Source organism: Gobio gobio (assembly GCF_949357685.1).
Source record: "Gobio gobio genome assembly, chromosome: 8".
Lineage (NCBI taxonomy): Eukaryota > Metazoa > Chordata > Actinopteri > Cypriniformes > Gobionidae > Gobio > Gobio gobio.
In genome coordinates this window covers 45352662-45364005 of record NC_137114.1, presented here as the reverse complement: position 1 = coordinate 45364005, position 11344 = coordinate 45352662, and the positions used below count along the sequence as shown (strand labels likewise).

Genomic DNA, 11344 nt, shown 5'->3' with positions numbered 1-11344 from the left:
CAAGAATCTCCTCTGTGGAAACACAACCAACTATGACTAGGACGTCACAATTTTTGGGCTAAACTGATAACACTTTCAGCAATCAATAAAAGTGTAACATCTAACATCAAACTTTTTCAGACCAAGGACTCCCTTAGAAAGATGTTTATATTGTATAAAAGTGAGGTTTGCATTGAGTGTGGCAGAGTTATTTTCAAGCGTTCATTTCAAAACACAAAAAGCGATGAATTAAGCGGGTCAGCAGTGGCCTGCCCTCCCCTCACCCTGACTCTGAGAGAAGATGTCCGTGTAGAGGCTGTCCACAGCGTCAGAGCGCCTCGGCGGCAGGTAGCAGAGCTGCCGGCGGTCAACAGGGGGCAGCGTGTTGACGGTGAGCGAGAGAGAGACCTGAGCGAACGCCACCTTCATGTCAGCGAAGGTCAGAGTGCGGGCGTCCTTCCCGTTCAGCTGTAGAATCTCATCTCCTGCGTTCAGACCTGCAATCATTTTAATACGGGTATATTTCAGGAATAATTATTGCAATCATAGATGTTTCTTGAGATATGCTAAATGGATGAAAGAGTAAAACGATTGTATACAGTTAATAAAATGAAAAGCAAAGGAGGAATTAAAGAAGTTTTAACCAAGGACATACAGAACTGTGAAGCAAAAACTTAAACGTCAGGAGTTTTTAGTCCTAAAGACAGAAATTAATGTCATTCACTGGCATTCACAGACTGGGCTTAGATTGAGCCAGGAGTAGGAATTAGCTTTAAAACTGGGATTGATACGGTTGTATCTAAAGATAAGTAAAAAGTCCATTCTTAGTGTTTGGGGGCAATGTGACCTCACATTGAAAATGAATAGGAAAAGTGAAAAAAAAATGTTTTTTTATTATTAATTTGTCCAGAAAAATCAATAAATCCAGTATAAATCTGAAAATGTTCATACACAAATGAAGGCCTGGTACTGGAGCACAAATACAATGTGAAACGAACATGATCACACACACACACACACACACACACACACACACACACACACACACACACACACACACACACACACACACACACACACACACACACACACACACACACACACACACACACACACACACACACACACACACACACACACACACACACACACACACACACACACACACACACACACACACACACACACACACACACAAGAGTGTGTTCACTCTTCACTCCTGTTCATATCTGCTTATGGCTGTTAAAGGGTTAGTTCACCCAAAAATGAAAATCCTGTCATTAATTACTCACCCTCATGTCGTTCGACACCCGTAAGACCTCCGTTCATCTTCGGAACACAAATGAAGATATTTTAGTTGAAAGCTGATGCTGAGAAAGGCTTCAGATAGGCCTCCATTGGCATTCAGTACATTTACACTTCCAAGATCCATGAAAGGCACTTAAAACGTTGTTACAAAGTCCATCTCACCACAGTGACTCTACAATAATTTTACGATGCGACGACAATAGTTTTTTTGTGCGAAAAAAAAAATCAAAATAACACCGGATACTTTATCCAACTTGTTATTGTACTGTATATGCGCGAGAATATGACGCAGATGCGGCGTTCGGACACATGACCCAGAAGCGATTTATTTACAAGCAGAGGAAGACGCGCGTATCTAAGCTGTTGAATTCTACATTGATCGTGCTTTAGGTCTCGGCGTAGTGCTCAAAATGGGGCTAAAGTGTGCATTTCATGGATTCCCGAACGCTGGCGCTACGTCATATTCTCGCGCATGCGTCGTGGAGGCACACACGGAAGACAATAACAAGCTGGATAAAGGTGTTATTTTGATTTTTTTTGCGCACAAAAACTATTGTCGTCGCATCGTAAAATTATTGTAGAGCCACTGTGGTGAGATGGACTTTATAACAACGTTTTAAGTGCCTTTTATGGGTCTTGGGAGTGTAAATGTACTGAATGCCAATGGAGGCCTAACTGAAGCCTTTCTCAGCCATCAGCTTTACACTAAAATATCTTCATTTGTGTTCCGAAGATGAACGGAGGTCTGACGGGTGTCGAACGACATGAGGGTGAGTAATTAATGACAGAATTTTCATTTTTGGGTGAACTAACCCTTTAATTTCTTATTCTAAAGTTAATTATTTTTATACATTTGGATTATTGAAATAAATAATATGTGATTAGAATCAAGTCTTGTCTTTTAGTGGCAAATTATGTACCATTGTTGCACATTGTTGGGGGACTATCAAACCGTCTCCATTGACTTTGTATTGCGTGAAGCAGCCTCCTTGTCATTTTTGACTTATAACAAAAAACAGAACAAAAAAGCTGATATGTGACAATGTGTACAGCAAACAAGCTAAACAACCCAGAACGAAAAAACCCAGAAGTTTTTATAAGCTGTCGATCCAAAAAACGAGCGTTTAAGGACAAAAAAAGTGGATACAGGCAATTGAGACAGAGCGCGTTATATTACACTGAGAACTACACCCACTGGAGGGGAACGTAATCAGCGACAGGAAATATAATCTATAAAACTAACATTTGGATATTTGACTTAACAGAGACAAAATTTTTACTGCACACATAGGCATACTGAGTGTCAGGATCCCAAAATGTACCCATTCTTCCTGCTGAAGCTTCACGTCTTCTTGCATGTATCCACTTTTGGCTCCTTAAACGCTTGTTTTTTTGGGTCGACAGTTTATAAAAACATATTTCATATGCCAGCATCAAAATAGATAAATAGATGCAATTAAAAAAAGAGAGATTGTCTCTAGCTTTTCCATTTGCCTCGCCTCTTCCCTTCAGCTTGAGGGTTTGACCCAGTTCTCTGGCCGATGTGAAATGTCAGCAATAAGCCAGTCGGACCTGATCCTGCCACACTGATCACTCAGACATCACTCAGAGAGACCAGGGTCTCATTCAGCATGATGACAGTGTCTGGGTGTCCATAAGCCTGCTTTGATGGTCATTTAAAGGGGCCGTACTCTATATTTTACCCTCAAATCCACTTATGACATTAGTGAAGCGAGTAAGCGAAATGAGCATAAATATACCTACAATTAATTTAATATTGTGATATAGTTCACTTCGATTCAAAATAAATGTTTTTTGTTTATGTAAAGCGCTCTAAACTTTGATTTTAGAATTAAATGGGCCATTTTTGCTACTGTACCTTTAAAGTTTCTCTGTGCAAAGTGCCTGCGGTAAATGCTCTACAAAATCCTGCTTTGCATGATATGTTTCCTTTTAATGCATTGCATTCTTCATGCAGGTGAGCTTAAAGTATGGCACATCAGTGAATCCGACTTTAATCGTCTCTCCGATTCCTTCCATCTTTTGTCATTGTTCAGAGTTTAGAGAGGCTGAGGATAAATCTGCAATCTTTGGCTCTCCAAAACCCCATAGAGCTGACAACATGTTACATAACACCAGGAGCACAGCACAGATATCACAGTAATTACGTGCAGCTTGATTCCTAAGAAGTAGCTGAACAGACAGAGAGAGATGGTGTGTGTGTGTGTGTGTGTGTGTGCGTGTGAGAAAGAAAAAGAAAAGAACAAACCAAGAGACAGGGGTAAAAAAGAGAAAGAGAACGTAATTAGGAGGTGAGACGAACTAATGAACCTTTAGCGAATGCTAATCCTCCAGCTCTCACGTCAGTGATATAGAGCTGCTGCACGCTGTCCTCCTCCACCACAGAGATAGAAAAACCTGCGAGAGACAGGCAGAGACATGAAATGATCAAGTACAGTCATGGATCAGCGTTCGAAGCATTTGAACCTACAACCTTTCAGTTACAAGGTCAAATTTAAAAGATCTGTTCACACAAAAGTGTACATTCTGTCATCATTTACTCTCAATCATGTCATTTTAAAGCCATTTGAATTTTTGGTTCTTCTAAGGAACATAAAATAAGTTTCATTTTTTGGTGTACTATCCCTTTAAATGCTACCGCCATAGACATGTATTTGTATAAATTAGCATACTATCTTCAGGATTTCCTACAGCTTATGATCAATATTTTTTTTTTAAAGATTTTATTACGGGTGCATTTAGTAATTTGTAATAAATACAATTAAATACAAAAACTGCAAAAATAAAATTAATATCGCCTATGATGAAGTGTTGTTATTGTAAAACTAAAATGATTAAAAATCGCTTTTGGTTATTGAAATAAAATGAAAAAATTTTAATTAATGAATAATAATAAAAAAAATATTAGATGAGAAATAGAGCTTAAAAGACCAAATTTTGCCTTGGTAACTAATAAAATAAAATAATAAATAAAATAAAAAAATAAAAAATAAAAAAATAAAATAAAATAATAAAATAAAATAAAAAATAATAATAATAAAAATTAAATAAAAAAATAATTACATTTTTTTTTTGCCAAGAATACATTTGATTTAAAATTTAAATTAATTAAAGCTAAATATAAATATAAAAAGCACATACAATTACTAAAACTTTAAACTAAAATTAAATTTGAAAATGTAAGAATAAAAGCTAAATCAAAATATTATTGAATAAAAAAAAAAAAAATAAGTTTAGAACAATTCAAAATTTTGCCTTGGCAACTAAATGACTTAAAATTAAAATAACTAAATAGAAATATGAAAATTAGTCAAAATGAAAAAAGCACAACAAAATTACTAAATATTTAAAATAAAATTAAAATGGAAAATAAAAACATAAAAGCTAATTTAAAATATTACTGAATAAAATAAAATAAAATAAAAATAAGCATAGAAAAATTCAAAATGTTGCCTTGGCAACTAAATGACTTAAAATTAAAATAACTTAAAGCTAAATAGAAATATAAAAATTAGTCAAAATGACAAAAGCATAAAAAAATACTAAAAATGTAAACTAGAATTAAAATTGAAAATATAAAAATAAAAGATAATTTAAAATATTACTGAATAAAATTAAATAATAAAATTAAATAATAAAATAAGCATTGAAAAATTCAAAATTTTGCCCTGCCAACGAATGACTTAAAATTAAAATAACTTAAAGCTAAATAGAAATATAAAAATGTGTCAAAGTGACAAAAGCATAAAATAAAAGATAATTCAAAATATTAATGAATACTATAATAGTATAACAATAATACTAAAATAACACTGCTACGACTAATATTGACATCAAGCGTTGTGGATGTAGAATCATGTAAAATCAACATTTTCAGTCATTATATTTAATATATTCTGTGAACCGCTTGAGGCGACTGCAAGATATTAAGCTGCTCATGCGAGTAGACAGCTTTTTCAAAACTACTGTTCATTTCATTATATGTAAACATTTTAATAAAGAAATAATATCTGGGAACGGCCATCATTTCCAGTTACCGTTTTAAAGTTCCCAGTATAAACAGGAAGGTCATGATTTCATGAAGAAGATAACAACACATTTCTGGCTCTCACCGTATCCGATCATGCAGGACTCATCCCGATCAAACTGGATCACCTTCCTGATCTTACAGCACAGCTCGATTTCCTTATACAGCTGTGAAGAAGACACATTCATATTCCACTAAACAGAACTGTGATACGCCACATTCAAAGAGCATAAACAGCACACGAGGGACGGTATCAAAGGCAGAGAGTGACAGAATACAGATCACATTTCTCAAGCAAAAGAACTTTATGTTCCTGTTTGATCGATTGCGTCTGACCTGGACACTCGAAACGTAATAAATGCAGACGCTGAACAGAAGTTAAAGGATGATGGATGCAGTGCAAAGGGAAGAGGCTTCAAAAGCATAAAGTATTTCAATAGCAGACATGCTTTTTGGGCCAAAAGGAGAGGTGATGGGATCAGCAAAACATCTCCTTTTGTATACCGCAGGAAAAAAAATGCTATTAGATCGAGAAGGAGGGAGAGAGGAAGAGAAAGCGTGTTTGGATGAAGTGTGATGTCCCAGCAGGATGAAAGTAATGAGAGAGCATCTAACCAGCGGGTGGGAGAGCGAGTTTAACTCCAAACCTACCAGATCATAAATATCCTCCTCCGGTTTGGGGATGTAGAACTGCACTTGGGTCTCGATGAGGAACTTAAGCCGCACGTAGTGTTTGGTGCCGTCCAGTTGGTGAGCCTGGAGAGACACAGAGAGAGATGAAAGGAGACACACATTTAATGGATGACATGTTACTGGGCTGTATCTTCTTCTCAGTGGGCCAGATGGACAGGAATCACACGCTAAAAAGGTCCAAATGCTCATATCAGACAGGATGCAGGACGTTTTCACGCAGCTCTGTAAGCAATAGGCAAGCGAATAAAATGCTTTTAACGGCGGGCACACATGCTCGAGTCTTTAAAAACCCTCCGAGGGACGCTTTGAGGAACATCTGAGTTCACTCCACCAGTGACCTTCAAACTGATATTCAATTCCCCGAAGACTGAAGCGACTCTGTGAATGTAGAAACCTGGCATTAAAAGAGAACGGAGATAGTTTCTCCCGCCAGAAAGATTTTGGCGTTACCTTGCAGATCGTTTCCAGCATGTCGAGGGCCGACTCTCCGGGATGGATGATGGCTAACACGGGCTGGTCGTTTGGCAGCAGCACCCATGATGGAGTGAGGTGGTCCCTGGACCAGATGTCATGATCCGTGCTGGGTCTTGGCAGACCTTTCACTGGGGTCTTGGTGTCTTTCTGTAGTGTGATAAATGAAAGACACAGCTGTGAACGGGATGCTATTAATCATGTGAAATGATGATCATTCTCATCTCATCATTTCTAAAAACTCCTCTTATTATTTTAATCTTATCTTAAAATAAGATGGTCCCACTATATTAGGCGTCTTTAACTACTGTGTACTATTTAAACCAATCATTTGATACAATGCAGTTAATGTGCACATGTACACCGATCAGGCATAACATTATAACCACCTTCCTAATATTGTGTTGGTCCCAGTGTTAATTTCGATGACGAATAATTTTCGTCAACGACCTTTTTTCACTGACAAAAACGAGACGATAACTAAATAAAAACTAGTGTTGGATGACAAAAACTATGGCGAAAATCAACTGTCATTTTCGTCAACAAATAAAAACGAGACGAAAATGTTAGGGAGGGACGATTAGGGAAGAGATCCAGTCAGAACTGATATCCTGTGTAACAGATGCGCACATTTGATTTGAACGTGCTGATCTAACCGCTGTTCTACAGCCTCACGCATCCCCAATATAGCGCACATTTATGCCATGCAATTGTTTATGAACTAATGCTGATGAATAATGACAATGTTTACTTCACGATGTTTATATAGTAATATGTCTTAGACGGTTGTAACAATGCATATTTTATCTCATCTGAACTTGAATGAGCAGCTGCAACTGCAACAGAGGCGCAGACATTTCAAAATAAGAGTCCCGGTGTATTTCGAGCTTGTTTATAATCAAAGTCACGCATTAAATATTTGTTTTTGGTTACACAATAAACTGTATTTAATTTCATTTATAGTCAGGAGGAAAGACCAGTATTTGACACATATTCAATAAAGTATCAGGGTCATAATAGTTAACTAAAACCATTTAAAAAATCTTCATTACTTGAAATTAAATAAATGTTAACTGAAATAAAAAATAAATAAATAGACAAACTTATATGAAGCTTTAGCTTAACCTGATATAGCCTACTGACTAAAACATAAATACAAAGTTATAAAAACTATATAGCTGTTTTTTTTAAAAAACAGACAAAAAAAGTGAATTGAGCTCTTTCGTGTATTTTTCATGTCAACAAAATTATGTCAAAATGTCAGTTCAAGTGACAGTCGGTTATGTAATGCTTAAATGCTTAATGTATTACAATTTAACTAAACTCATTAGATTTTAGGAGACTAAATCTACTGTAGATTTAGTCGACTAAAATCTTATGATATTTTGTCGACTAAAACTAGACTAAAACTAAAAACAATTCAGGTGACTAAAATATGACTAAAACTAAATGGCATTTTAGTCAAAAGACTATGACCAAAATTAAATCAAAATTTGCTGTCAAAATTTACTTTTACTGCTAAAACAGCCCTGACCCGTCGAGGACTCCACTAGACTGTGTATAGCCCCGTTTCCACCGACATTACCCGGAACAATTTGTACCAGGAACTTTTTTTACAGGAACTTTTCCCCCCCGACCTGCTACTGTCTGCGTTTCCACTGCGGTCTGAAGTACCGTGAAGATTAGGCAAATGAGTCCAGAGACGTGGGACTGCGCGCGACTGTTCCTCCCAGTCACCGACGGACAGTAATCAATTTTGTGCGATATTGTCTGCAACACTAACAAGTATGGAGGAGATGCAAGCAGCGCTGTTTTTGCTGGTTATGTATTGGTTTACTAAAGATGTAATTAACAAAACGGCGGAAAAGAGACGAGCACTGATACTAAAGTGTATTCTGAAAGCTCGTAAAGCTAGATTTAAAATAAGACAACGTATGTTATTATCAGCTATTACGGACATTGACCGTGAGATGGCTGAGACGAACGCGCGCCATCAGACAGAAAGAGCAAGACTGATATTTGCTGAACGCAAAACGAACCTCGCAAGACTTTTAAAAATGCCGGTTGAAATAAAATGCTGCGTGAGCTCAACCAATCAGCATATTCAGCACACGAAAGTCCCACCCCCGAAAGTTCCTGAACTTTGAAAAAGTACTACCTCGCGAGCAGGGCCTTTTGGAGGTGGAAATATTTACCCGGAACTTCATTTAGACCCTGGTTCCTGCGGTCGAAACACACCGAGTACCACCCCAAAGTCCCTAGTTCCTGGGAAAAGTTCCTGCGGTGGAAACGCGGCTTATGATTATGATTCAGGCAGCATTACAGGTCAGAAGTCAGATTGGATCGGAACATTGAGTGAACATTGAGACATCAGCACTTTAATCTGCAGCCCAGGTCAGTGGATTATAGCACAACCATCTACTGTTCCTCCATGCCCGGCTGAGCGAAAGCCTACATCTCCACCAACGCCAGGAATGAATATACGCCCACACCGCTGCCAACTCACTCCAGAGATCTGTCCCAGAGCGCATCTCTCTGAACAGGGCAGCTCTGATTCGGTGCAGTGGGTTTATGTGGTATTGTGTGTTTTGCCACTTTTATAGATAGTGTTTCATAGAGAGGGAGGATGCATGTTTCTTACCGTTGTCTCACTAGAAGAACCCTCAAACATTCCTTCAAGAGGACTTTTAACTGGATCATCTCCTTCTGCAAAAACCTGTTTAAAAACAACATCTAACATTCAGCACAGAGACCCACGAAACTAAAATATATACAAGGAGGAACATGTAACCTGATAAACCAACAAAATGTGGCATGCATTTTATCTCCTTGTTAAAAAGAGTGGCATAGCTGCTGACCATCACATGTTGTGTTAATGAGCCTGTTTACACCTGGTCTGATCGGATAGCTATCCAATCGTAAAAAAAAAAACAGGTGTAAATGCAAACTTAACGAACTTAGAATCCAATCACTCAAACCACTTCAGGACATGGTTTGAAACCCATTCCAGATGAAACTGGACAAGTGTAAATGCATCTGGTTGTTGAAACCACATATGAAAATGTTACTCCTTCCAAAATGGTAACAAAAAAGTGTTATAGGCAGATATATGACAGGGCTACTGCAACACACATCACCACAGATGAGCTGGATATCTCTTCAGGCAGCAAATTGCCGCAAAAAAAACTGACAAATTTAGACCAGCATTAAATGTTCTAAATGGTTATATTGCTGGTCTAAACTGGTATAAATGGGTCACGAGTTGGTCTAAATGGGTCGTGAGCTGGTCTAAACCAGTCACTAGCTGGTCTAAACTGGTCATGAGCTGGTCTAATCTGGTCATGAGCTTGTCTAAACTGGCCATGAGCTCGTCTAAACTAGCCATGAGTTGGTCTAAACAGTTCAAGAGCTGGTTTAAACTGGTATAAATGTGTCATGAGTTGGTCTAAACTGGTCATGAGCTGGTCTAAACTCATATAAATGGGTCATGAGTTGGTCTAAACAGTTCAAGAGCTGGTCTAAACTGGTATAAATGTGTCATGAGTTGGTCTAAACTGGTCATGAGCTGGTCTAAACCAGTCACTAGCTGGTCAAAATCAGTCATGAGCTGGTCTAAACTGGTATAAAAGGGTCATGAGGTGGTCTAAACTGGTCATGAGCTGGTCTAATCTGGTCATGAGCTGGTCTAAACTGGTATAAATGGGTCATGAGTTGGTCTAAACTAGTCATTAGTTGGTCTAAACTGGTCATGAGCTGGTCTAAACTCATATAAATGGGTCATGAGCTGGTCTAAACTGTTCAAGAGGTGGTCTAAACTGGTATAAATGTGTCATGAGTTGGTCTAATCCGGTCATGAGCTGGTCTAAACCAGTCACTAGCTGGTCTAAACTGGTCATGAGCTGGGCCAGTTGCATAAACTAAGCCATTATGTTAAGACAGTGTCTTAAGATCTAGTATGAGCCACTAGCAGTTAGGCAAGTGGCATTCAGTCTTACTTTTCGTATCAAATTAGGCCAGTCTATGTTTTTATGTAACTGATTTAAAAAAATTATGAACCGTCTTAAAGAAAAAATGTTATGTCTAACTTGTAAGACTAGTCTTAACGGTTTATGCAACCGGGCTGGTCATGATCTGTTCTAAACTCATATAAATGGGTCATGAGTTGGTCTAAACAGTTCAAGAGCTGGTCTAAACTGGTATAAATGGGCCCTGAGCTGGTCTAAACTGGTATAAATGTGTCATGAGTTGGTCTAAACTGGTCATGAGCTGGTCTAAACTGGTATAAATGTGTCATGAGTTGGTCTAAACTAGTCATGAGCTGGTCTAAACCAGTCACTAGCTGGTCAAAACCGGTCATGAGCTGGTCTAAACTGGTCATGAGCTGGTCTAAAAAAGTCACTAGCTGCTCTAAACTGGCCATGAGCTGGTCTAAATGGGTCATTAGCTGTCCTAAACTGGTATAAATGGGTCATGAGTTGGTCTAAACTAGTCATGAGTTGGTCTAAACTGGCCATGAGCTGGTCTAAACTCATATAAATGGGTCATGAGCTGGTCTAAACTGTTCAAGAGGTGGTCTAAACTGGTATAAATGTGTCATGAGTTGGTCTAAACTGGTCATGAGCTGGTCTAAACCAGTCACTAGCTGGTCTAATCTGGTCATGAGCTGGTCTAAACCAGTCACTGGCTGGTCTAATCTGGTCATGAGCTGGTCTAAACCAGTCACTAGCTGGTCTAAACAGGTCATGAGCTGGTCTAAACTGGTATAAATGGGCCCTGAGCTGGTCTAAACTGGTATAAATGTGTCATGAATTGGTCTAAACTGGTCATGAGCTGGTCTAAACTGGT

At 38.1% G+C, this 11344-nt stretch overlaps 1 protein-coding gene across 3 annotated transcripts in view; it reads right to left on the bottom strand.

The window, feature by feature from the left end:
- tiam1b (TIAM Rac1 associated GEF 1b) overlaps positions 1-11344 on the bottom strand; it is a 132298-nt gene that overhangs the window by 37773 nt on the left and 83181 nt on the right. For all 3 annotated transcript variants that reach the window (XM_079822651.1, XM_079822652.1, XM_079822650.1), the window contains 7 exons: positions 9141-9215; positions 6479-6649; positions 5987-6091; positions 5421-5502; positions 3619-3705; positions 264-476; positions 1-12 (listed from right to left, as the gene is read on the bottom strand). The exon at positions 1-12 is cut by the window's left edge and continues 89 nt beyond it. In XM_079822651.1, the coding sequence (XP_079678777.1) occupies positions 1-12; positions 264-476; positions 3619-3705; positions 5421-5502; positions 5987-6091; positions 6479-6649; positions 9141-9215 (745 nt within the window). The remainder of the gene's footprint in view (positions 13-263; positions 477-3618; positions 3706-5420; positions 5503-5986; positions 6092-6478; positions 6650-9140; positions 9216-11344) is intronic.